This window comes from Lepidochelys kempii, chromosome 20 (genome assembly GCF_965140265.1).
Source record: "Lepidochelys kempii isolate rLepKem1 chromosome 20, rLepKem1.hap2, whole genome shotgun sequence".
Classification (NCBI taxonomy): domain Eukaryota; kingdom Metazoa; phylum Chordata; order Testudines; family Cheloniidae; genus Lepidochelys; species Lepidochelys kempii.
Window position 1 is genome coordinate 18,347,687 of NC_133275.1, and position 26,741 is coordinate 18,374,427.

General features: G+C 53.5%; 2 protein-coding genes across 3 annotated transcripts in view; both read left to right on the forward strand.

Annotated features, from left to right (window-relative positions):
* SP1 (Sp1 transcription factor) overlaps positions 1–7,353 on the forward strand; it is a 34,022-nt gene extending 26,669 nt beyond the window's left edge. For both annotated transcript variants that reach the window (XM_073318995.1, XM_073318996.1), the window contains exon 6: positions 206–7,353. In XM_073318995.1, coding sequence (XP_073175096.1) covers positions 206–522 — 317 coding nt within the window. In that variant the 3' untranslated portion in view covers positions 523–7,353. The remainder of the gene's footprint in view (positions 1–205) is intronic.
* Positions 7,354–12,699: 5,346 nt separating this feature from the next.
* Positions 12,700–26,293, forward strand: AMHR2 (anti-Mullerian hormone receptor type 2). The gene is made up of 11 exons (XM_073318551.1): positions 12,700–12,997; positions 13,157–13,339; positions 14,156–14,308; positions 16,826–16,912; positions 18,241–18,380; positions 19,814–20,041; positions 20,476–20,590; positions 21,098–21,258; positions 21,741–21,888; positions 23,645–23,781; positions 24,097–26,293. The coding sequence occupies exons 1-11, from the start codon at positions 12,700–12,702 to the stop codon at positions 24,223–24,225; spliced, it is 1,779 nt and encodes a 592-aa protein (XP_073174652.1). The 3' UTR covers positions 24,226–26,293.
* The last annotated feature ends 448 nt before the right edge of the window (positions 26,294–26,741 follow it).

A 26,741-nucleotide genomic window follows, 5' to 3' on the forward strand; every position in this document is an offset into this window, starting at 1 on the left:
TACCTGTCGAGGTTGCTCTGTGAGCTTCATCTAGGCAGTAGCCGAAAATTGCTTCTTATTCAGATTTCAGTTTGTATGTTGAACCCTTGTTTGTTTGTTACAATGTGGCTCTTCCTGGTGGAAAGGTTTGGCTTCCCATAAGGACGTTAAGCAAGCGCATTGTTGCAATGGCTGAGCGGTTCTTCTCTCCCGTTGCTGTTTACAGGTGAGAAGAAATTTGCCTGCCCGGAGTGCCCAAAACGCTTCATGAGGAGCGACCACCTGTCCAAGCACATCAAGACCCACCAAAACAAGAAGGGAGGCACAGCCAACAATGTGGCCATGAACGTCTCTGCGGTCTCCATGGACACAGGGACTTCAGAGGGAAACAGTGGGCCAACCCCATCGGCCCTCATCGCAACCAACATGGTGGCCATGGAAGCCATTTGTCCCGAGGGCATCGCACGCCTTGCAAGCAGCGGCATCAATGTCATGCAAGTGGCAGATCTCCAGTCCATCAACATCAGCGGGAATGGATTTTGAGACTCTGTGAACCACAAGTCATGGACAGTGTCCAAATCTGGGGTTCAAGGTAGCATGGGTCTAAGAGCCGACTGGAGAGGGAGAAGATAAATATTTCGTTGCTAGTGTGCTGAGATGGTAGGGTCAGTCACACCTTCTAGCACGAGAGCCCAGTTCCTCTCTGCCAGGAATGCTACTTGAAAACAAGGCCCGGCGATCGGCTCAGACCTCTGAGGCCCAGTGACTACATGGGGATGCCAGAGCTTTTTTTGACTCGACTTTCCCCTCTCCCCCATAACTTCTCCCCTATCTTTCCCTCAGTAGGTACCCCTGATGCCAACATGCCTTGGTAAATGTATATGATCATTGAAATACTTTTTAGCGCAAAAAAAAAAAAGATTCTATATTATTATTATATATATAAAAATATAAAACGTGTTCATTTGAGCAAGGGAAAAAAATTGCTGCGACCAAAGTGTTTGGTCTATTTTGGATGCCTTATCTTTGAACAGATGACCCCGTGGGTAGTTAATGAGACAATACCCAAGCTGTTGTTCAGATGCTATATTACATTTTACATTGTAACCTTAAGAAAATTAGCTTTTTGTATGCTCTGCTTTTAGGTTTCTTTTTTCCTTAATTTTTTTAATTATTTGGGTGAGGTTTTCTTCATATAAAACAGTCACCCTCTTCCTTCCCCGCCTTATTCCCTTCATTGCTTTATTTTAAATTGTATTTGCTGCAGAGATTCTCTTATCCAAGTTATTTTAACCCTTGCTGTTTCATTCGGAGCATAAGTGTACATGTAAAATTGATTGTAAAGGTTTTTGTGCGGGTTCACTCGAGCTATTTACCAGAAGAGGGTCCGGGACCCATAATGCAGTCTGAGTTTTTTGCGGGGGAGGGAAGGGGCGTCTTGGGCAAATTTATTTTTCTGCAGTCGGTCTTAAAAACAAAACGCCAATGTCAGTGCGTCCAGGGCTGGTGAGATGAAGACACCTCAAGTGTCGAGTGGCAAAAACCAATGAATTAGCTGAAAATGCAGTGGAGAAGAGACCACCGATAACACTGTGTCTATCCATAGTATCGTGCCTAGTCTGATTAAAATGTAGCATGAGGGGATGCCTGTTTGCATCCCTAATCTGAGGGTTACTGCAGAGCAGCTGCTGATGCTAGTGCAGAGGGTGAGTAGAAATACACTGTTGGTCAGACTGGCAGGCTGCTGGTACATTTGTAAATGGCAGGGAGTTTGTCTGCCAGACATGGACATCAGGCATCGGGTGCTTAGTGGACATGTTACACAGTCCCGTACTGGGGCTGTTTGTTAATGGGACGCAGGTCTCTTATTCAGATTAAATCATCACATCATCTTGCCAGAATTTTTTCTTCCAACACTACATTGCTTTTCTGTCTCCAAGGCTTCCCCGTTCTTTCAGAGATTTCCAAACCAGTAATTGGAAACAAAGAAATTTCCTGGCCATCTTTTCCTCTTAGTCTTTTTCAAGCCCATGGTGGGTCTGGAGGCTGGTAGTTTTGAATCGTTCTAGACTCCTCTGTCCAACTCACTCTTGGTCCCCCGCCCTTCCTGCTGCAGCCACAACAAAGTGGGTGTTCCCTAAGGCCCGTCCATTTCCCCTAGCCCTTCTGTGAAGCCCAGCTGAAACGGAGCGAGCTGTCCCTACAACAGCATAAAATTGCAGGAAGAGGACATCGTGCACTGTAGATTATGTGGGGGCTTCAGGATTTAGAATCCCTCCAGATGAGAATTCAGTCACCTTCATGTGTGTCACCCACCATCCCTTGACCCACAAATCATCCTTGATAATGAAGCTGTGTGTCATTCGTGAACTCATGCATTTCAGTGCTTGGTGACTTCTTTAGTAAATCTTTGGTTCAGAGACACCTGATGGAAAGACAAGGGCTTGAAGAATCCTCTAGGAATAGGGTGAATTTTATTTAATTAGGACGATAAGCAGTGTTCTGGTGTGTTTTCATATAAAAATAAATGCAGGAAACTGCCATATACTCCTGCAACCTGGTGTTTGATAGCTTATTAGTGCAGGCAGGTGATGGTGGTTTTAATTTGTAAGCTGGATCTTCTGTTGAATCCCTTTGCTAGGGAAGGTAGAAACATTGGGGTTTGCATTAACCAGAATCAAGGCTGAGCTGCAATGGAGCCCTTGTCTGGAAGAGCAGGAGGCAAAGGTCTGTGTCTGTTGTGTGGAAAGGTTTTTATATTTGGAACTCTGTTGGAAAATGCAGCAGCTTTGGAAGTTAAAAATTAAAATCCCTTCGTATGGGTTGCTGTTGATTATGTAACTATATATAATATCAAACCATGTAAAACAAATCTGGTGTAGGGTGCAGAGGATAGTGTTAGGCCAGTGTTAATTGTTCCTCTCAAAAAGAGGAAGGAAAGAGGTAAGTAGCAGGTGGGAGGGCAGGTATTACAGTGGAATCAGTGTCTCTCTCCACATTTTGGTCCCATGGTTCTTGCTGATTTTCAGCACACATGGAGGTATTGGACTCTCTTCCATTCCATTTTCATGGTTTTTGCTGGGAGGCTTCTAGGGAGTTTTTTATGCATGTGCATGGAATTGCAGGAAGGCAACCTGTTTGGTAGGGAGAAACCCCAAACAACGTTGGGGTGAAATAAAACTTTATATGAACCTGAATCACACCTGTAAATGGTGCTTACTTTCTCTCTAACTAAAAGCAAGTGTGATTCTGCTGTATATTTTATATACACCTTGCATATAAACACTTCTTTTCACCTGTTCTACCTAAGGAAAATACACTTGAAATGAGGCAAATGCCATGTGCTTAGGGGCTTTATAAGAAAGTTCAGGAATGGTGGATGTTCTTAATTATTTCAGTAGCTCTCCTAGACCAGTTGCTGAGAGCACAGAGGCAGTTTTGATAAGAAAGCCACTCATTGGCACCGACACTGAGAGGTGGTTTTTGCTGAGTCTAGTACAGCAGGTTTCTTCTCTATTCTAGTGTTGCTTGGAAAGTGAGGGAGATGATGCATCAAGGCTTTTGGGTCAGGAATAGCAAATGAGACCATGGTGTTCCAATCAAACAGAAGCTAACAGTGTGCCTCTCGGAAGATTATTGCTTGGACACTGTGCAGTTCTGGGATCTAAGCATCCTTCCTGCGTCAAACCAGCTGAGTTCTAGAGAACTGAATTCTTGGCGAGGTGGGGAAACAGATGTGTTAGTCAGACTAGTATCATGGGATAGCAGTAACAGATCATTCTAAAATGACCAGGGGCTTCTGTGCTGCTAGCTTACAATACCACAGACGGGCAACTTCTCTCTGAATTCCCTTTTCTCTTACACGAGAGCCAAATTCTTTCCCCTCGTCATGGGATGTGATGCAACCCAGAACACCAGGAACCGGTATTTCTAATCAAGCTGCCATTAAGACACACAGGCTGACCATGGTTGCCAAGGTAGCTGGGCTCTGAAGAGCCGATCACTCAGAAATAACTTTTTTTTTTTAGCGTAATGCAAACCTCAGCACTAATCCCCAATTGTCTTGTTTGCTTTAAAATCCTGTTGTTTTTTTAACTCTGTATGAAAATTCCCTGCAACTGGGGGATATTACAGGTTCCTTTCTCAGATCTGAGTTAAATTTTTGGCAAGGTCTGTCTGTCAGTCAGCCAGTTCCCTTGTCTTCATTCTGGGTGTGGCTCGCTCACTTAGGTTTGGAGAGAGATTTCTTCCACAGCGGGATGTGAGAGTTTTGTACCTTTACCAATTCATGACTGCGCGGTGACCTTCCCTCACCAGACTCTGTGTCTGTGTTTTCAGATCATCAGCATGCTTTGTCAGTTTCAAACAGCAGTACCTCCCCCTTTGCACCTGCAAAATGCCTCCTTGTCTTCAAAGCAGAAATCGGTGCATGCTGGCAGGAGGCAAAGTCCTGCCAAACTGTGAAGTGTGAACACATTTTTACCTTTTAAAAAAAATAAATACAGGGAGGGAGGAATCTTAGCTATCACTGTAAATTCCTCTGGCTGATTTCTTTCTTCTCTCTATCTCTATTTTTGGACTTGTATATTTTTATATAGGAAACTTTAAACATTTGTATTTTTTTAACAATCTGTGAAGCACTATGAATTCCAGTTGTGTCAAATGTCAATATCTTCCGCATCTTGTGAATACTGGAAGCTACGGATGGTTAGTAGAAAGCAGTGTTTAAAAAAAAAAACCACACATTTCAGTAACTGACTCATTAGGCTATTCGGGTGCCCATTGCTAGAACAGCTACCTGAGAACATTGCCAGTTCCTCCTTGTCACTTGCATTCTTTAATGTATTGAGGTCCAAGGTAGATTTAGAGAAGTTCTGGAAACTACCCAGGTTACATCACTTGGTGACCACATTGTCAGTAGTTATCCAGTATGTCAAATGCAGCAGAATGCTGGGGGAGCCCGTGTCTCCACTGAGAACATAATGTACTTTCATCTTCCGTCCACATAGCTGTCCACTAATCCAGGATTGTCACTTAAGAAGCCTAGTATAACCTGAGAAGAGTTCGAAAGGATCCCTAATTGTAATTTCCTTGTCCTTGTGGGGCTGTGTAACCTAACTAGAAGGGAAAGTGGTGGTCAGCCTGGACGGTATTGTCTTGTTTCTAAAGCGCCGTCTTTGAGAAATATTCTTTGGACTGAGGTTTCTACAGGTTTCACTGTGACATTGTTGAACAGGTCCCAGCAATGGAAAGTTCACCACAGAGGAATGGTGCTTTTTTTCCATCCATTAGGGAACCAGAATTAATCTGTAGTTTCCTGTGGAAACAAATGGCCCTGCATGTGTCTCCGCTCCTCAGTGATTTAAAATCTTAAAAATCAGACCCATTACACTCAGGGCTGTGAAAGATTGTGAGCCCTGAGTGCTGTAGATAGGTCATCCTAACTCCCGGTGTAGATGGAGCGAGGTCAATGGGATCTTCTGTTGACCTGGCTACTGCCTCTGAGAGGTGAATTAGCTCCATTGGCAGAAGGAGTTTTCCTGTCTACATAGGAAGCATGGACGCTTCGGCACAGCTTGTAGACATGGTTACACCGTGTGTCAGATCCAAGAGCAGCAGCACCAACGTAGGCATCAGGACAACTTTTTACAGATTGGAGGTGGAAATCAAGCAGAAGACCACGGGTATGGACTGTGCCTTGAACCTAGGTGAAGTGGCTGGTCCTAGCTGCAAGGGCAATGCAGTTCTTGCCTAAATCCAGGCAAACTGTAGGGTAGATGTTTGCTAAAGGCTAATTCCCAATGTCCCGTCCCCATCCCGGTCCTGTTAACGTACATGATGGACCAGCTAATACAAAGAACATAAAGTATCTGAGAACCTTGGTACAACGCCATAGCCTCTCTGGCCCAGATCCACAAAGGTTTTTGGCTTCTAACTTTCATTGATTTCAGTGGAAGTTAGAACCCTAAATACCTTTGGGGATCTGGGCTTTTGTGTCTTAGATAAGCCCAGCTCTTTGGGGGCAGTGGGAAGAAGAGGAGGCAGAGGGAGAATGTATTCTTGGGCTGCTGCAGCTCTTGGGGATCTGAACAGCCTCTCCATTTGCAAAAGAAAATTTCGCCTTGAGGTTTAGAAATGAGATTTCTCCGTCCCTGCTGACCAGCCACAGCTTTCACGGACTTCACCGGGAGCCTCATTGCCATTGCTCAGCTCACTTTGGAGAGGCTAATGCATGCCAGTCTCATTAGACAGTCGCTTGTTAATACCCATCACCCTCCTCTGCTCATTCGGCTTGCCCTGTTTATCAACCGCAGTTGAGGGCCTGTAGCTGGCTCGCAGCAGACTATATCCCGTGCTGTGCCAAGTTCCATGTGCCATACTGGGCCTGGTATCCTTGCTTTGTATCCTACGGTAACAAGTTTGGGTTGGTTTATGGTGGTTTGGGCCACAATGCTGATGGCCTGTTGCAAACTCAGTGGGAGAAATCTTGACCCTTTTACAACCAAGGCAAAGCTCCCGTTGACGTCAGTGGGGCTAGGTGTCACCCCTGTGTCTGTTGCTTCCGTTAAATGAATTGCACTGTTCACTCAAGCACATGACTGGCTGCTTCTGTGTCAGGCTCTCAGGTGCGACGGGGAGCACCTGTATAACTTTGAGATCTGCAGTTCCCTGTGGAATTAACTGTGCCTTTTTATACAGGGGTTCCAAGTGGCCAAACCGTTTGCAGGCAGGATTGCACTGGGCTGTTTTTACCCCCTTTTTTTTTTTTTTTTTTTTTTTTTTTTTTTACCCCACGATGGCTCAAAATGGTCTCTTCCCGCTTTAATCTACCCAGCCCTGTTTTTCCTCAAACTTGATTAGCAATTCACTTCCCCCACCCCGCCTGCTGGGGAAATAACACGTGTCCACTACTCTATGCATTACAGTGGGGTTGTGTGCATGGGGTGTGGCTAGTTCAAGCCAATGCCCGTTGCTTTTGTGAGCTAACGTGCGCCAATACCCCCCGCCCCGAGGGTTAGTGAAACCATTTCACCAGCACTTCCTGTAGCTCCCTGGTCCCTCCTCCGACCGCCTCCCCCATCATTCCAAAGAGGAGCCTCAATTCGATTCACCTTTTGGGTGCTGACAGCACACGCTTCGCGCAACCTGTAACACTGGCAATAATTCTTTCGCTGTGTAAAGACTGTTTTATCCTGTAATAATGTCTTTGTGCTTTTTTTTAATCCAATTGCCGATGTAATGATGTCAGAAACACATTTTAAAAGTGTTTTTTTTTTTTTTTTTTTTTGTACAAAGATTAGATTAAAATGTAGTTTGGCTCCTTTGTAAACCGATTACAACTTTTTTTTTTTAAGGTAAATAAACAAGCGTCTACGGACGGCATGGTGACGTTTGTGCTTTAAAGAGTAAAGAATATTTCCGTGCCCGTCAGCATTCACCTTGCGCTCAAGCGCCTTTGCCCAATCCCTGTTGCCTTGCTTCTTGGTGACTGCAGTTTGTAAATGTATTTTTGTTCCTACAGCCCTGTCGCAAATGAGAAAGCAAATGTCGCTGGATGGCTGTAGGCTATCTTTCCGTGGACTTCATCGGGCTGTGGATCAGGCCCTGTTGGAATCTGGTGGAGAGAATCTTTATCACAGATGAAGAGACAAACCCAACTCATGTGTCCATCTGTCTTGAACTTTATTGTTCATAAGAACTGCCATGCTAGGTCAGACCGGTGGACCATCTAGCCCAGTATTCGGTCTTCCAATAGTGGCCGGTACCAGAGCTTCAGGGGGAAAGTACAGAACAGGGCAATTTTGGAGTGATCCACCCCTGTCTTCCAGTGCTGTTTTCTGGCAGTCAAGAGGTTTAGCATCACCCTGAGCATGAAGTTCCAGTCCCTGTCCATCTTGGCTGATAGATCCAATAATGGCTATCTTCCATGAACTTACCTAGTTCTTTTCTGAACCCTGTTATACTTTTGGCCATCACAATATCCCATGGCAATGAGTTCCACAGGTTAACTGAGTGTGGCGTGAAAAAGTACTTCCTCTTGTTTTGTATAAAACCTGCTACCTATTAATTGCATTGGGTGACCCCTGATTTTTGTGTTGTGGGGAAGGGTAAATTACACTCCATTCATGATTTTATAGACCTCTATTATATCACTCCTTGGTCGTCTCTTCTCTAAGCTGAACAGCTCTGATCTTTTGTCTCTCATACAGAAGCCATTCCATACCCTTGATGGTCTTTGTTCCCCTTCTCTGAACCTTTTCCAGTTCCACTATATTCTTTGGTGAGATGGGCGACCAGAACCAGACACAGTATTCATGTGGTTATTTGCTCATACTGCCTACTGGAGATTTCCTTGGAGGTTTTATCCCAGAGACTGCAGCGTGGGCCTGCTATCTGTTAAAGCACTTGGCAAAGGGGAATCTATACAGATAGTGACTTGCCCATCAGGCCAGTGGCAGAGCTGGGAATAGACCCAGGTCTCCTGAGTCCCAGTCTAAGCTGCCCCCTCTCCCTCCAATGTACTAATGTTTTGACCCTCTGTAATGTCTCTTGGCCATGGGATAGAATGTCCCACAGCACCTAAGTCACTTAGGGTATGTCTAGACAGGGATAAAGAAGCCATAGCTGGCTCAGGCTCACAGGGCTTGGACTCAGGGGCTTGAAAAATTACAGTGTAAGACATCCAGCCTCAAGCCCCAGCTTTGGGACCCTTTGAGGGGGGAGAGTCCCAGAGCTCTGGCTCGAGCCCAAATGCCTACACAGCAATTTTTAGCCTTGTAGCCACAGACCCCGTGAGCTTGAGGCAACTGACCCGGGCCAGCCGTGGCTGAGTTGTGGGGCTTTTATTCCTAGGTATGTGTACACTTAAGTTCTTTTGAAAATTTCATGCCATGATCTCCAAGCTCATTGATTGTGATCTCTTTTACAAACATTCATTAACTTCCTTCCATGAGATCTACTGATTACAATATGTAAGAGCTACGCATTGCTACTATTTAAAGGGGCACCAACAACTTAAGTCACACCATTCTGAAGAACCTCTCCATAGTATTGTTACCAAGGAATCACACAGAGGAAAGGGACGGTGAACCAAGTAATATGAAATGTGTGAAGTAAACAATGTGGGGAAAACAAAAACTGCCCCTTCCTGCAACCTTCCTTCTATGCTACTTTTAGTTACAGCAAGTTTCTGCTCAAAGAGGCGGGGGCTTTAGGTTGATTATCCCTCCTGAAACCTCTTGATGAGAGCTGAGTCAATAATATCCGTCTTTGTCTAGCTGTGGAAATAGAGACAGAGGCGGTTGCCTTGAGCTTACTCAGCAAGGAAAGGGCAGTTGGGAACAGAACCCAGGAGTCCTGATTTCTATATTCCCTGCTCAAGCAAGCCTCATTCCCATCCCATGGGGCTTGTGCTGACCACTAGCTAGCACTAACTCTTAGGGCCTGACCCACATGAATAGCTACCCCTTAGTTCTGCTGCCCCTATATGGTTCCAAATGTTGAGGGCTCCTTGGTGTTTCCAGCCTCTAGCTCTGGTCAGCACAGGCCTGACCCTGGGTTAAAGATGCTGGGCCCAGTGTGGATGAGGAGGGCTAGGGTGAGGGAGGGCTGCCTGGTGGTTACTGTCAGGCTCTCCTGCCTCTGGGGTGGAGTGGGTGAAATGTTCTTGATCTGAGCAGGGACCTGGCCCTCAGAGCAGTGCAGGGAATTGATTAGCTGACAGGTGCCCGGATGATTCCCATTTTAAGCTGCAGAGAAAGGAAGGTAAAAACTCTTCTGAGGTACCAAGAGATCCAGCTTCAATTCCCTGCTCCACCACAGATTTCCAGTGTGACCCTGGGGCAGTCACTTAGCCTCTCTGTGCCTCAATTCTCCTGCTGTACAATGGGGATAACAGCACTGCCCTGCCTCACTGGGGCATGCTGAGGCTAAAAACATTAAAGACTGGGAGCTGCCCAGACACCATGGTGGTGGGTGCCATGTTGTACATACCAGCCCCACAACACAGCTCTCCTGCAGGGTTGCCAAATCTCACAACATTTCCACAAGTCACTGCTACCCTTGTGAATTTCAGCCTTGCTGGGGTGGATGAGGGGGGGGGAATGGGATACCCCTTCTGATTGGCTGCCCTTCCCCACTTGCCTGCCTTTTCGGAAGAACAGCCAATCAGGAGCACTGCGGGAAGGTAGTAGAGTGCACTGTCCCCAGCAAGGAGCAAACATTCTCACCAGTGTGCTGCCCCTGACACATGGGGGAGGGGACTGAGAACTCAAAAGCCAGTGCAATGATTTGGGGGGTGAGGGAGAAGGAGGGAGGCTGCCTGTAGGCTGCTGGCCTGACTCCCTAGAGCAGGAAAGAGTCTGTTGCATCCAGCACAATTTTATTCTCCAGACAGAAAACTCTGGCAAAACCTCAACCACAAAACAGCTCCTTGGCCCACCCTGGGCTACTGCCCCTGCCCCACTCCTGCTTCAGAGCCTTGGGCCAGAAGGCCAATTACAGGCCAATAAACCTGATTTCAGTACCAGGCAAATTGGTTGAAACTATAGCAACGAACAAAATTGTCGGACACATAGATGAACATAATTTGTTGGGGAAAAGCCAACATGGTTTTAGTAAAGGAAAATCATGCCTCACCAATCTACTAGAATTCTTTGAGTGGGTCAACAAGCATGTGGACAAGGGGATCCAGTGGATATAGTGTATTTAGATTTTCAGAAAGCTTTTGACAAGTTCCCTCACCAAAGGCTCTTAAGCAAAGTAAGCTGTCATGGGATAAGAAGGAAGGTCCTCTCATGGATTGGTAGCTGGTTAAAAGGTAGGAAACAAAGGGTAGGAATACATGGTCAATTCTCAGAATGGATAGTGGTAAATAGTGGGATCCCCCAGGGGTTTGTTCTGGGACCAGTCCTATTCAACATATTCATAAATGATCTGGAAAAAGGGGTAGACAATGGGCAACATTTGCAGATGATACAAAACTACTCAAGATAGTTAAGTCCCAAGCAGGCTGCAAAGAGCTACAAAAGGCGCTTACAAAACTGTGTGACTGGGCAACTAAATGGCAGATGAAATTCAATGTCGATAAATGCAAAGAAATGCACATTGCAAAGCATAATCCCAACTATACATATAAAATGATGGGGTCTAAATTAGCTGTTACCACTCGAGAAAGAGATCTTGGAGTCATTGTGGAGAGTTTTCTCAAAACATCCACTCAATGTGCAGCGACAGTCAAAAAAGCGAACAGAATGTTGGGAATCATTAAGAAAGGGATAGATATTAAGACAGAAAATGTCATGTTGCCTCTATATAAATCCATGGTACGCCCACATCTTGAATACTGTGTGCAGATGTGGTCGCCCCATCTCAAACAAGATATATTGGAATTGGAAAAGGTTCAAAAAAGGGCAACAAAAATGATTAAGGGTATGATTAATGCCTTCCATATGAGGAGAGATGAATAAGACTGGGACTTTTCAGCTTGGAAAAGAGATGACTAAGGGGGGATAGGATAGAGGTCTATAAAATCATGACTGGTGAGGAGAAAGTAAATAAGGAAGTGTTATTTACTCCTCAACACAAGAACAAGGGGTCACCAAATGAAATTAATAGGCTGCAGGTTTAAAACAAACAAAAGGAAGTATTTTTTCACACAACACATAGTCAACCTGTGGAACTCCTTGCCAGAGGATGCTCTGAAGGCCAAGACCATAACAGGGTTCAAAAAAGAACTAGATAAGTTCATGGAGGATAGGTCAATAAATGGCTATTAGTCCGGATAGGCAGGGATGGTGTCCCTAGCCTCTGTTTGCCAGAAGCTGGGAATGGGCGAGGGGATGGATCACTTGACAATGACCTGCTCTGTTCATTCCCTCTGGGGCACCTGGCAGACAGGATACTGGGCTAGGTGGACCTTTGGTCTGACCCAGTATGGGCGTTCTTATGTTTTTATGATCTCTTTCCAGCTGGGTCTAATAACTGAACAGGGCCATATGATCAGCTGGGAGGGTAGCTGATCTGTCACCAGACCTTGATGCCCCCTACAGGCCAGCCAGCCTGTGACAGGATCTGGCTCTTGAGTTTTACACCTTTGGGGAGAGCAATACCGTTACCTCCTTGTCTGTAAGTGGGCATAGGAGCCCGCACTACCCTGAAGCTCAGGCTGGTGGTGATGCTACTACGCTGGCAAAAAGCAGGGGGTCGCTCTTTTGAGCAGCTTTGATGCAGCCCTTTTCCCTGGGAAATGTTTTTGCCAACAATTGCTGAATTGCAGCTGCCTCTGGGGTGGGGCACGGCAGCTGTTAACAACCACACAGAAGTTCAGGCCCTGATCCACGGAGGTAGTTAGCACAATCCAGCTGCAGCTCAGTGGGGTGAGGGGTGTATTTAGGGAGGCAGGATAATTACTCCAGCTGGCATTGGTACTGCATCTGAGGGCCTTCTGCTGGGGCTAGGGACACGGAGCCCAGTGTATGTACCTGACCCCTGGACTCTGATTATAAATGGAGACTGGGCTTTATGAGGAAGGCTCTGGGCTGGGAACGGGCCTTGGAGCTGTTTGCTTCCAGATGGGGGCCCTGGGCACTGAAATTGCTGCCCAGCTCCCAGCAGGCTCTGAGCAGGCAAGAGTCACTGATACAGAACCCAGCAGGATACGCTGGGCTTGGGACTGAGCACCAGCCTGCAGGCCAGGGGCCAAGGTGGGGAGCAGGGCCCATGGGGGCTGAGTCTCAGGGTGGGGGCAGGATCAGAGCAGGGCACCAGGGAGCGCCACCCTCCTTCCCTGCGCTCCTTTTGCTTCCTCTGGCCGTTGACAGCGTCTCGGCCCCATCCCACGCGCGAAGCCAGCCAAGTCCTTCCCACCTGTGCTGGGCCCTGGGGGAGGGCCGGCTGGGCTCACAGGCACGCTCCAGGTGCTGGAAGAAGGACCACTGGATGGATGGGGCGACCATGCATCCCCGGGCCCCCCGCCTGCTTCGGGGGCTGTGCCTCTGGCTGAGCCTGGGGCTGCCGGGTACGGGGCAGGGTGGCGCCCCCCCCCCCGTGCTCTCCTAGTGCACAGGCGGGGGGAGACAGGCAGAGGGCCAGGCTGCTGCCCCTGGGGAGTGGGCGGGAGGGAGAGAGCGGGTGTATGTCCTGCACCCACCCAGCTGAGCCTCCTGTGTCTCTCCAGGCACCCTGAGCTGGAACCGGAGCTGCGTCTTCTATGAGCACCCCCACAACCTGCAGGGCTCCATGCGGCACCGGGGGCATGTCCTGGGGGGCACCGAGAGCAGCACCATCCTCTGCAACTCCAGCCAGTGCTGCTTCGGGATCTGGAACCAAAGCCACGGCAGGCTCCAGGCAGTGATGCAAGGTGAGGGGCTGCTGAAGTGATGGGGTGGGGGTGGGGCATAGGGTGACCAGACAGCAAGTATGAAAAATGGGGACACTTTTACTTTGGTGTGGGGGTGGGGATAGTTGCCTATATAAGACAAAGCCCCTAATATTGGGACGTCTGGTTACCCTAAGAAGGCAGGATGCCTGGGTTCTATTTCTGCTCTGGGAAGGGAGTGGGGGCTGGTGGCTAGAGTGTTGGGACTGGCTCTCTCTCAGGGCTGGGAGTCAGGACTCCTGGGTTCTATCCCTCGCTCTCCCAGGGGAGAAGAGTCTAGTGGTTTGAACAGGGGAGGCTGGGAGTCTGGACTCCTGGGTTTTATCCCTGGTTCTCTCAGGGAAGTGGGATCTAGTGGTTTGAGCAGGGGGGGGCTGGGAGCCAGGACTCCTGAGTTCTATCCCTGGATCTACCTTTTGTGCGCTCTTGGGTGAGCCACTTCCCAAGTGTCTGTGAAAAGTGAGTCTAAAAGAGGCGGGTGGGTTTATTGCTCCTGCAACTCCCCATGGAGGGAAAGGCCTGTCTGCTACCCATGCAGTAGCTGCCCCCTGCTCCGACAGCAACCCCCCCCCCCATGTCCAATTGGGCTGCGGCTGGCTCGGGCCAGCGAGGGGGAAGGTCTCTCCCATCCCCAGGTGGCTGCAGGGTCAGGGCTTGGGCACCCACATGGCGGACACTATGCCTGAGGGCACTGCATGGGGAGGGAGTTGTGCTGGGGTGGGGGGTAGAAGAGATGAGGCTGGGGGGGCTCAGTTCCCTGACGGCTGTCTGTCTGTCTGTCTCTCTGCGGGAGACCAGGTTGCTGGGGCAGCGACCGAGATGGCTGCGACTCCCCAGCCTGCAAAACCAGCCCCATCCACACCATGGGGGCCATCCTTCAGCGCTGTCTGTGCCACTCCGACCTCTGCAATGCCAACGTCAGCTGGCTTGGGGCCCCTGCAGCGCCGCAAGGTGAGGAAGTGTCGCCGGGGAACATGCCCCCAGAGCTAGGGGGGCCCAGGGTGGTCTTAGCAGGGGGCTGCGGGTCAGGATTGAGGGGCACTGGCAGAGCTGGGGGAGGGAGATGTCTGAGGTAGCGGGAGGAGGGGGGCGTGTTGGGATTTAGGGGCACTGGCAGGGCTGGGGAACCCCCAGGCTGGGGTTAGCAGGGGGCTGCGGGTCAGGATTGAGGGGCACTGGCGGAGCTGGGGGAGGGAGATGTCTGAGGTCGTGGGGGGGACGTGTCGAGAAAAAATTGAGGACACAAGATAAAGCATAAATAATTGCCCTTTCCCTTCCTGTCATGTCTGTTCCATGCCTCCCCTTTGCCCTCCTCCCCCCATGTCTGGCCCTGTTCCCCTCCCAAAAGTGCCCCCATCCCAGTCTCCTCTCTCCATCCCCTCTGCAAAACCCCCCTCCCGCAGGCTGGGAGAAGGACCCTGTTTAGCATGGGGCAGTCAGTGTGTAACCACCCCCCCAGCCAGACCCATGAAGGCCGGGCTCTCCTCTCCCCGCCCCGCAGCAGGTGCGCAGTCCTGGGGGAGACCCCGGCTATCTGGATGCTCTTGCCTGGACGCTGCCCCACAGACCTTGGGGAGGCGAGCCAGGCAGGGGAGTACGAGCACCAGAGCTCTGAGTCACCCTGATAAGCAGCTGGGAGGCAGGCGAACCCAGCGCTCACACGGGACCAGGTTGGGCTGGCGGGACTGAGTCCAACCCAGCAATGCTGCCCACGACACGTCCCACCGAGCAGCTGCCATGTGGGGCTGCTGGCCTTCCTGTGGGGAGTGGGGTCTAGTGCGGGGAGCCAGGATGTCTGGGTTCTGTACCCAGCTTGGGGGAGGAGTGCGGTTTAGTGGGTTAGAGCCGGGGGATGGGGAGCCAGGACTCCTGGGTTCCATGCCCAGCTCTGAGGGGGGTGGGGGGGAGTGGTGTATAATAGTTAGAGGAGGGGAGTGGGGGTTCACATCCTGATTCTTACTCTATCCCTGGCTATCTGGACCCAGGCTGTGGGCTGTGGGATGGGGTGGCTATGGATGGGGGGGCTGACCCAGAGGGCTCAGCACATGGAAGGGAGTTTTGCCCTGGGGCTGTGCCCTGGGTGGCACCCAATGGGCTGCTCCTATGGTACCAATCCCTGACCCTCTTGTGTGGGCTCCTGGCCTAGGTTTGCCCTGATCAGGTATGAGGGCCCCATGCTGGACCCCTGGCTGAGCCTCTGCCTGGCTCCCCAGTGAGAGCACTCAGGGCTGGGGAGAGACCAGGGAGCAAGCTCTGGCCCCTGATGCTGTAGCCAGGGTCAGTCTGATTCCAGTGCATTATATCTCGTGGGGCCTGTGTGGGGAACGGGGGTCGGGGACCTCTGGGGCCCCAGCACAGGGCAGCAGGGTGCAGCGGGGGCAAAGTGGCAGTGGAGGGGTGTCACAGAGCAGCAGAGGAGGGGTAATTCCCTCTGCTCTCCCTGCACCCCTCCATCCCGCTGCTTCCCTCTCATCTCCGGTTCCTTCATTCCTGCAGCAGGAGGAAGCACTTAGCCGCAGACAGGCTCACTGGGCAGGAGAGAAAGGGATGGGACGAGCCCTCTGTGCCTTGCCCTGAGATGCAGCTCCCGTGCACTGACCACTAGACCCAACTCCCTTCCCCAAGCTAACAATAGAACCCAGGAGTCCTGACTCCCAGACCCCTGCTCTGACCACTAGACCCCACTCCCTGCAAGAGGACTATCTTGGCATCTGCCAGTAAGGATGCCTAGCTGGAATTGGCTGGGCCCAGGATCTGACTGCCCTGCTCCTTTAACAGCATGCCTGAGGCTGGATTGGGTCCCCCCCACCTAGCTTTGTAGTGCTGCGACCCAGCTCCCCCCGCCCCCCCCAAAACCGGCTTTGATGGGCTGCAGCAGAGGGAGGATACAGGAATGTTGGCAGCTGAGAGGAGGGGGGGGGAAGCCGTCCTTTCTTCTGGAGTTTAATTAAAACTCGAGCAGAGGAGCATCCCGTGGGCGGGTCGGGGAGCGAGGGCCAGATGTGAGGGGCTCTGACAGCCCCTGTCCAGTCTATGCCTCTCTGCTCCAGGAGGGGACTGGCTAGTGGCTAGAAGGGAAAGGTGGCCACTGGGCCCCGAGGAGACGGAGGTGGGGGAGGGAGGGTCATGGGAGCTGATTAAGAAAAGTGTCACTTAGGCTGAACATTAGGGGTGGTGGGCACCCCGACAGGCAGCATCCGGATGAGGAATCGCTCCCTGGGGGACAGGCTGGGACAGATCCAGCCGGGAGCGGTTGCCCCCAGGGACGTTTAGCACAGGGGTGGGCCTGGTGCAGGGGGGAGCACCTTAGGGGGCAGCCAGGTGACGGCTGGATCCCAACGCCCCAGCAGGAGCGGTATCCCGGGCGTCCTCCTCATCTGACCCCGGGCCCCGTCGCCCGCTGCCCACGGGCCGTGCCTGGGGCTGGATTCTCAGTTCGGCCTCTGCCTCTCTCGGCCTTTTCCGCAGCCTCGGCTGGGTCTGCTCCGACGGGCACCATCTGGATCGCTGTGGCCTGCCCTCTGCTGCTCTTCCTCGGCTGTCTGGCCTTCCTGGGTATGGCCCCCGCGCCCCCAGCTCCTCCAGGCCCTCGGCCCAACGGGGAATATGGGGTTTTAGATGCACCGGATCAAGCCGTCCTGCCACCCCCTGCCCCCCATCACGGGTCTCCTGGTTGTCCCAGTCATGGAACCTGGGCCCCATTAGCCCGGGCCCCAGTGGTGTGAGGGAAGGAGTGGCTCCGTAATGCAGCTGTGGTCCCTGGTCCCAGCCAGCAGGGAGCGCCCTGGCCAGGGACACAAAGCCAGTTAATTGCCCATGGACAGGCTGGACGCAGGTTGCCTTCTAGTGGGCGCAGCCTGAATTCTGTACAAGGCCCAACACCGACAGCCCCAGGGGGGAACTCCCTTCAGCTCAAGCGACCTGTTAAGATCACAGGGCTTGGGGTGCTGGGGGGGTTCTTAGTATTTATTAGACTCCCTCCCCCTCCCCCTCAATCCCTGCCTCTGCTTCACACGTAGGTACACGCCCAGCCGGACACACGCACGCGCTGGGTTGGTTTACAATTCACACACACGCACCGGGTCTGTCTCCACAGACAGTCTGTCTCTCTGTACACACACACACACACACGTGGTCTGTATGCACAGTCTGTCTCTACACACACACACACACACACACGCATCTGGGTGTCTAAACACACACACAGTCTGTCTCTCTACACACGCAAACTGGGTTAGTGTACGAGTTACACCTACGCGCGCACACACAGTTTGTCTGGCTGGCTGGCTGTATACATAGTCCGTCTCTCTCTCTACACACATGCACACACACTCAGAGTCTGGATGTCTGTATACACAGTCTGTCTCTCTCTAAACACACAGTCTGTTTGTCTCTCTATATACACACATACAAACTGAGTTGGTGTATGACACACAAACATACACACCCACACTGTCTATCTATGCACAAACCATCTGTCTCTCTCTCTGTCCACACACACACACACACACACACACACACTCTGTGTTCGTGTCTGACTCACACACACACACCCCCACACTATCTGTGTATACACTGTCTGTCTGTCTGTACACAGACAGTCTGTCTCTCTCTCTCTACACACACACACATACTGGGTTAGTATATGGCTCACCCCGTCTGTCTACACACACACACACACACACACGCTGTGGGTTGATTGGTGACTCAAACCCACACACATTCTCTCTCTCTCTCTGCTGAGCAGCCCGTGGGCCCTGCAGCTCTGTGTTTAGTCCCAGGGCACTGCACCACAGTTGGGCCTTTGGCCCAGTCCCAGTGTCACCGCCCCAGAGGAGCCCCTGTGTTACTGCAGGGGGAAATCTCTCACTTTCTCTCCACAGTGCTGAGAAAGGTGAAGGTCTGTGCAGTGCTGCTGCGCCAGGAGGAGAGCAGGGAGCTGACCAAAGTCACCATGGACCCCCATTCCAGCCGTGAGAGGGAACCTCCCAGCCAGGAGCTGCCAGCACTCCAGTTCCTCCAGGTCTCACTTGGTGGCTGCGTTGGGGTTGACAGCACGGACTGGCCTTTGCCTCGGTCTCACCTCTGTCTGTGCAAGTTGCAGGCTGGTTCTGCAGGGGGAGAGCATGTGTCGCCCGGCATGTCCCTGTTGAGCTTAGGGAAGAGGTGGATCAGTCTTGGCCCATGCAAGCAGGTGTTTGTGCTGGCAGTGCCAGGCGGGGACTCCAGCGCTGCGAGCTTCCCCAGGGCAGTGCCAGGTTGTGGCTCCAGCGCTGCAAGCTTCCTCGCAGCAGTGCCAGGCAGGGTCTCCAGTGCTTCAAGCTTCAGGGTGGACTGGTTTAAATCCCGGATTTTAATCTTGATTTAAATCAACAAGCAGGAAACCTTGACTTAAATCACTGATTTTAATTGCATTTTGCATTTGTATTTTTTACTTCTTTTCCTAACAGTTCGTTCTCATTGGTGGGTAACCATTCAAACATGTTGATTCGCTACTAAATATAACCTGTTCTCTAAATTTGGTCCTTCTCTTTGCTAACCGGAGGACACATTATGTCTATACACATTTATTTAAGCAGTTACGTCGCTTAGCATTTATTTCGTGAGAATCTTAAATTTGACATTTTTGATTATGTTCAGAAAAGGCCAAGGACACATTTCTTATTTGCTAGCAAATGATTGTTTACTTGTGATTTGTCTCAAGCTGCAGCTGGATGGAAATTGGCATTCCAGTAAAAATGCACAAAACCAGCATTTTAAAACGTTTTGATTAGTGAAATAAAACTCCTTAAATGCCCTGGATACTTAAGGGGCCAAAACTGTAAGTTTAGCCAAACACATTTTGCATTAGAAACTAACTGGCTTATTCAACAGTGGGAGAACGATCTGTCGTTAGTAAACTGAAGGATTGTTTATGGTCACTATGGAGACTTTCAAAGGTATTTAGGCACCTAAAGATTCAAATAGGTGTCTAGAAGTATTTTCAAAGGTTAGGAACCTAACTCCCATGGGAGTTAAACAAAATAAAATAAATTTTATCCACCCTGCAGTAGTGCCCAGCCATGGACTCCAGTGCTGCGAGCTTCCCCGCAGCAGTGCCCAGCCATGGACTCCAGTGCTGCGAGCTTCCCCGCAGCAGTGCCCAGCCATGGACTCCAGTGCTGCGAGCTTCCCCGCAGCAGTGCCCAGCCATGGACTCCAGTGCTGCGAGCTTCTCTGCAGCAGTGCCCAGCCATGGACTCCAGTGCTGTGAGCTTCCCTGCAGCAGTGCCCAGCCATGGACTCCACAATGCTGCAAGCTTCCCCGCAGCAGTGCCCAGCTGGGACACCAGTGCTGTGACCTTCCCCGCAAAAATGCCTTACCTAGGATAAGACTAGGTTCTGTGCTCCCCTCTCCATTCCAGGGAGCTGAGAGACAGGTCAGCGTGTCACCCTATCTGTCTTTGTCCCCCGCAGGTGCTCCAGGACGGGCGCTTCTCCGTGGTGTGGCAGGGCACCCTGCACCAGACACCCGTCGCGATCAAGGCCTTCCCTGACGCCTGCTTCCAGCACTTTGCAGCCGAGTGGTCCGTGCACAGCCTGCCCCTGATGAACCACGAGAACGTGGCCCGGCTCCTGGCAGCTGGGCGAGGAGGGGTGCGTGGGGATCAGGGGAGCCTGCTGGTGCTGCAGCTCTACCCGGCGGTGAGTGCTCGCCCCACGGCCAGCCCTGGGCATGGGGGGCGGGTGGGTGCCACTGCCCTCTGCTGGGCATGTGCAGGACTGCATGGGGACTGAGTGACTGCATGTGCACAGGCAGGGAGGGGATTTTGCTCGGGATTCTGCTTGTGCTCAGATATGGAGAGAGGGAATTTAGTGTAGTCAGAAAACTCTTCCTGATGGGGGATGGATCCAGGCAGGGAATCATCTCCGGGGAAAGGGCTGGAGGCCCCGTCGTTCCCTGACGGGGGGATGGATCCAGCCGGGGAAGGACTGGGGACCCGCCTCCCCACTTGGGGTTTCACAGCCAGACTGAATGGGGTCCTGGTAAGCAGAGCGCACGGGGCCAGGCCTGCACCCGATGGGCCCCTGTGATTCTGGCCTGGGGTCCGACTGAGCCGGGCTCTGTCTGCCCTCAGGGCTCCCTAAGACTCTTCCTGAGCCAGCATATCAGCGCCTGGGACGGCACCGTCAGACTGGCCCTGTCGCTGGCCCGGGGGCTGGCCTTCCTGCACGAGGAGCTCTGGCACAACGGTGAGAGCCGCCCTGGCTCCTGGAACCCTGCAGGGGGAGCAGCAGGCTCCTGGGGCAACACTTTGCCCTGCCCGAGCCCCAGGGCTGTGGACACAGCTGTGATCCCCTTTTCCCCGCACTCCTGGTGCCCAGCCGGCCTCAATGTGGCGAGTTAGCCCCACCCACCGCCTCGGCGCGGCGAGTTTGCCCATCCTCAAGGGGGAGCCTAGGAGCTGGGAGGTGGGGATAGGACACATGGCCCAGCAGCCCTTTCCTCTACTAGCCAATCACAGCCAAGGGTCCGCCATGCCCCCACCAGCCCGTCCATTGCACCAGGCCCATGAGCCAGGCTGGTGGGGTCTCTGCAATGTCCCATTCTCCATGCCTATCCCGGGGGTGGGGGCCGGGATTTGACCCTTCTTGCTCTCTGTTGGCACTGAGAAGCACAGTGGCTCCTCCACCCCCTTCCTCCCCCCCGGCCCACACACACAGCTGGACCCTTCCTAACCCGTGTCTCCTTGGTGCCAGGCCTGCACAAACCCAGCGTGGCGCACCGGGACCTGAGCAGCCAGAATGTGCTGGTGCGGGAGGACCGGAGCTGCGCCATCGGGGACTTCGGCCTGGCCACGGCGCTGCCCGCGCACCTGGAGCAATGGGGCGGGGGCCGCATGGAAGCTGCTATCAGGAAGGTAGCAAATGTGTGTGTGTGTGTGTGTGTGTGCAGCAGCACTTGTGCTCAAGGCTCAGAGAACTGGACAGTGGGTCCAGCTGGAGAGCTGGGGTGGGGTGTGTCTGTGATAACCCCCCCCCACACACACATCTAGGGCAGAGAGGGGAAGTTTTAATGGGGGGAGCGAGGGGGGAGGCCGGGGGAGTCTGAGCTCCCCGGTATATGAGCGCATGCGGGGGATGTGTGTGATCACACGTGAGCGTGCCAGAACGTGATTGAACATTGAGGTAGGGGGGCGAGGTAGGAGAGCCCCTGGAAAGGAAGCTGTTTGGGGGGAGGCTGGGAGCCCCATATGAATCAGCCCCATTCACGGGTACATGCCTGGGAGCCTCGGCCCTGGCACATGCAAACGGTTGCACTAGCGTGGGCAAGCTCACCCTCACGTGGCATGTGAGCGGCTAGTGGTCGGCAGCTGGCGTTGACCTTCCTGCCTGATCCCAGGCAGGGACCCAGCGGTACATGGCCCCTGAGATCCTGGACGACAGCCTGGACCTGCAGGATTGGGGCCGCGCGCTGAAGCAGGCCGACATCTACTCCCTGGCCCTGGTGCTCTGGGAGATCCTGATGAGATGCTCGATGCTCTCCCCAGGTGAGCAGCTGTAGGGCTCGGTGCTGGGCGTGACCCCCTGGACCCCAGCTGGGCCGTGCCAGGCAGGATCCAGGCCTAGAGCCCATCCCCCAGGCCTCTGTCCTGCCTGGCTTTAAACATCCCGAGCACTGGGAGGTCCCACCCAGCTAGTCCCTTCCTGCACCCCATGGCTCCTCATGCCACTCCTGTATGGCCCCCAGCTTAACTATTGCTCAGCTGATCCCCCCCCCCCCCCCCCGCCTCAGCCATGGCCGTGCTGATGTATGCAGCCCCCATCCCTGTGGACTGTGCTGCAGGATCAGCCCCTAGAAAGCCTCAAACCAAGAATTTCTCTGCCCCCCCACCCCCCGCCACCCCCCATGCACCATCAAATCAAGAGCCTCCCCCTGTCTGTGTGGTGGCAGCACAGACAAATAAAGTGCTGGAAACTCTGCCACCTGGTGGAGGTTTGGAGAAATATCACCCAAATTTTCACACAGGCACATCCGCACCCGGAACTGGGCTGTCTGCACTGCACAGTGGTCCCTGCCCAGGGGAGGTGTCTGGGAGCTCAGCCCCTGGGCAGGATACCTGCCCCCGGCAGGGGGTGGGAAGGGGAAAAGGGGCATTGCTTACAGGCTGGTTTCTGGGAGCAGTGAGCCAGTCTGCCCAGGAGGGAGGGGGCCCTGGGGCCAGAGACACTTCAGATCCAAGGGGGCTGATTCTCATTTACCCCCTTCCTGGGCTGGGCAGGAACAAGTTTGTACTTCCTGTATTCTGGGCCCAGTCCCACACTCCTGGTGTCGAGCAGCCTCAGGGATGCTCTAGGGTTACCATATTTCAACATTCAAAAAAGAGGACACTCCGGGGGGGGGGGGGGGTGGAATTTGCTCGTGCTCCCCTGCCCTGGTCCTGCCCCAACTCCACCCCTTCCCTGCCTCTTCCCTGCCCCCATTCCAACCCTTTCCCCAAAGTCCGCACCCCAACTCCACCCCCTCCCTGCCCCATTGGACCTCTTCCCCAAATCCCCACCCCGGCCTCGCCTCCTCTCCTGAGCGCGCTGCGTTCCCCCCCCTCCCTCCCAGCCGCGCCAAACAGCCGTTTCGCAGCACAAGCGCTGGGAGCTAGGGGGAAAAAGCAGGCATTCTCTCCAGTGATCAACATTCACTTTCTTTCTCGAATGATCAACTCTTCTTTGGGGAAAAATAATAATGGCAAAATCCCAGATGTTTTTAGATATTTAAAAATTCGTCCTGGACGGCGATTTAAAAACCAAAATCCGGGAAAATGTCCGGGAAAATACATGTCCGGGAAAATACGGACATATGGTAACCATAGATGCTCTAACTTACACTCTGCTCCCATGGGCCCCGGGAGGTAGGGAATACCCATAATGCAGTGTGCTTTGGCCATGCCCTACTCCACCCCCTGCACTGGGGCTGGGAGCAGAGCCTTACGTGGTCATGCCAAGTCCACACCAACTGGGGAGCCCACTGCATGGGGGGGGATTCTCCAGGGGGCCACATATCCCCACTGGAAGGCCCCTCTGTGCTGCCAGTGCAGCCTGAGTGTGCCAGGAATCAGATCTCTTGGGTCCAAGGGGAATCCCCGTTAGCCAACAGCAGTAGTTGGGCTTTTATCCGCTCTGCTGGCCACTTTAGGGTGACACACGCCCACACACAGAGCCAGTCGCTGGTACCCGGGTCATCTTAGGGGCTGGGCTGGATGGAAGTCACAACCATTTGACCCCCACATGTCCCACTCTCTCCTCCCCCAGGCTGCGGGGTCCCTCCCTTCCTGCTGGCCTACGAGGCAGAGCTGGGCGGCAGTCCCACATATGGGGAGCTGAGGAGACTGGCCGTGGAGGAGAGGAGGAGGCCATCCATCCCCGAATCCTGGAAGGGGACAGGCCAGGTAAAGGGGTTTGGGGGGAAGGGGGACACTAGTGGGAAGGGATGAGGGAGTAGTGGAGGGGAGGAAGGACGCAACTAGCTCTGCTGCTGGTTTAAAGGGCCAGCAGTAAATACATCTACGTAGTGAGACCCTTTGGCGACCCCCAAGATTTTATTATATTCCCTGGGGGTTTTACACCCCTGACCTGAGCCCCACAGGTGCACAGGGTGAGGGTGGAGGTCTTGTCTCTGCTGCAGTAGGTTCTCTCTCAGGGCGACACCTCAGCCAGCCTGGGGTCTGGAGCCACCTGCACCCTGAGAGACCCCTCTCCCCTAGGTCTTCATCTGCCTGCGGGAGCTGCTGGAGGACTGCTGGGACCCCGATCCCGAGGCCCGGCTGACGGCTGAGTGCGCCCGCCAGCGGCTCCAGACCCTGGGAGCCGAGTTGCCGGCGGGGGTATGCTGAGCTGGCAAGGGGTACTGCCCCCCTGTCCTCGCCCGGCACTGGGCCACGGTGCCTGGGAATGCTCCTTAGGCCTCTGGTTGGCGCTGACGGAGGGAGAGGAGCTCTGGGGGCAGGGACGGCGCCATGCTCGTATCACCCCAGCTATTACCTGTGCTGGATATAAACAGGGCTGGCCTGTGCCCTGCTGCTGCATGGCCTCAAGCTGCCAGGCCGACCACCCCCACCTGGGCCAGATTCGAATTTTACACTCTGCTCCCATGGGCCCCGGGAGGCAGGGAATACCCATAATGCAGTGTGCTTTGGCCATGCCCCCAGGCTGGGAGCACAGCCCTCCCACCGTCATGCCTGCCCCACATGGAAGGGTAGGTGTGCAGCCCCCAAGTTACCCCCATCCCCTTCATGGACATGCATCCCATTATATCTTACCCCCTCCCAATGGGCATGCACCTCTTCTCCCCCTGCAGGCATACAGACCAGACACACACCCTCCTCCAAGACACATACACACACAGGGCATATGCCATCAGCCACTGATGGGCATACACCCCAGCCACACACATAGGTATACACCTTCCATGCACACTGTCCTAGCCCTCCCTGGGCTGTGACATTTCAGGGGCTGTTGCTCACAAGCTGCCTGGCTCTGGGCTATGTTGTTTACATGCTGGAAGCAGGACCAAATGCTCCCTGCCCCAAAGAGCTCACAGTAACATCCAATATGTGTGCGGGGAAACTGAGGCACTGAGTGGCAAAGTGACTTGCCGAAGGTCACCCAGCAGAGCCAAGAATAGAACCTGGGTCTCCTGAGTCCCAGTCCAGTGCACTAACCACTAGCCCACACTGTCCCTCAAAGCTCTTAATGGAGGGTGCAGATCTTGGCCATTGGGAGCGGGGCAGGGGCCAAATAGTGGCATTGGGATGTCAGATTCAGACTCTACTATTCCCCGCAGACCTTAGAGTGGGTTGAGACCGGCTACCGCCTGGGAACACCAGATGGCTTGCGATGGTACCACCTGTCAGGTGCCTCCTCTAGGAGACCATGGGGCACCATGAGCACCCCCTGCCCAGCTGTCACCAGACACTAAAGGGTTGGGCCTTTCTCCTTATATCTGGGAGTGGGTTATGGAAGGGTCTTGCTCAGCAAGACCCTGGAGTTTACGATAATACTCTGCCCTCACAAATCCCCCGTCTCCCTAATTTCACAACAGGGGAAACTGAGGCATGGAGGGGGAGGGGACTCACCCAGGAATAAAACCCAGCTCCCAGGCCTCTGTGCTAAGCACAGGGCAGTGCTGCCTGTCTGCAGGCCGATGGTGCAATGCCAGGTTTTGCTGACCCTCGGGGCTCTGTGCCAGCCGCCTCTCGACAGGGAGGGGCTGGGGGACACAGGCACCTGCCAGGCGTCACTCAGCTGGAGTGACAGTCCCATGTTTGCCCCTGCGCCAGCTGCAGCGACTCTGGGAGCTGGGCTGCAGGCCCACTGAGCTCCTCCTCCTGGCTACTAGTAAGGATGTAGGATGACCATGGCTCCCCCAGCTCCACTGCTGCCTTGCAGGGTAGAGGGGGCCAGCCCATTCCACCCCCAGGGGGCGCCCAGGTTGTGACAGGAGAGGGCCGCTGGGGGTGGCGGGGTCCAGAGGAAGGAGAGAGGGGGAGCCTGGCTCTTGGGGAAGAGGGGATCAGGGGAGAATACAATAGATGGGAGAAAGGTTGGGACAAACGGGGAAATAATGGTCTTGTGGCTAGTGCCCAGGACTCCTGGGTCCCATTCCCAGATCTGCCCCGACTCACTGTGAGAATCTCCCGTCGCCTCCCTGTTCCCCAACTCCCCCCGTCTGGGGATAACGATATTGACACACACATGCCCCAGGGTTGGTGAAAGAGCCTTCATTTACGGTGCGGAGGGAATCGGGAATCCCGCGGGCGCTCGGCCTGCAGAAAGGACACCTGAGGAGCAACACAGCCCTGCCCAGGCCATCTCCGAGCCCCAGACGGGGCAGGCAAGCTGCTTGCTGGGGTAGTTTGACACTGAACGTTTGTACGAGGGGCCTGGCTGGAAATAAAGCCTGAGTAATACACAAGTACAGACTGGTCTGAGTGATCAGGTATGGGAGGAGGTGGGGTAGATGGGCCATTGGCGAGTGAGCTAAGGATGGGCCAGTGAGCTCACCTGGTGTCGAAGGATGAGGTTTATAGAGCTAGTTTGATTTGTTGCAGCAGGATATGCATAGATCAGTGGTCCCCACACTTTTGAGGGTCATGCCCCCCCCTTACCCTTGTCCGCCTCCCCAGAGCTGGGTCCAGGAGCAGGGACGCAGCTGCACAGGACGATGACGTATACAGGGGTCAGGGGGCCAAGGCTGGAGCCGCAGTTGGTGGTGAATCTGGGGCCAGGAGCTGGGCCGGGGACAGAGCCGCGGCCAGCGGCTGAGGCTGGCGCCGGGGCTTGGAGTGGAGCCGCTAGGAGGTGGGAGGCAGGGCCAGATGTGGGGCCAGAAGCCGGGGACCAGGCACGG

Coding starts and splice junctions, on each gene's coding strand:
- AMHR2 (XM_073318551.1), top strand. CDS start 12,700: ATGGGGGCTGAGTCTCAGGGTGGGGGCAGGATCAGAGCAGGGCACCAG. Junction 18,381..19,813: donor CAGCACTCCAGTTCCTCCAG/GTCTCACTTGGT, acceptor TGTCCCCCGCAG/GTGCTCCAGGACGGGCGCTT. Junction 21,259..21,740: donor TGGAAGCTGCTATCAGGAAG/GTAGCAAATGTG, acceptor GCCTGATCCCAG/GCAGGGACCCAGCGGTACAT.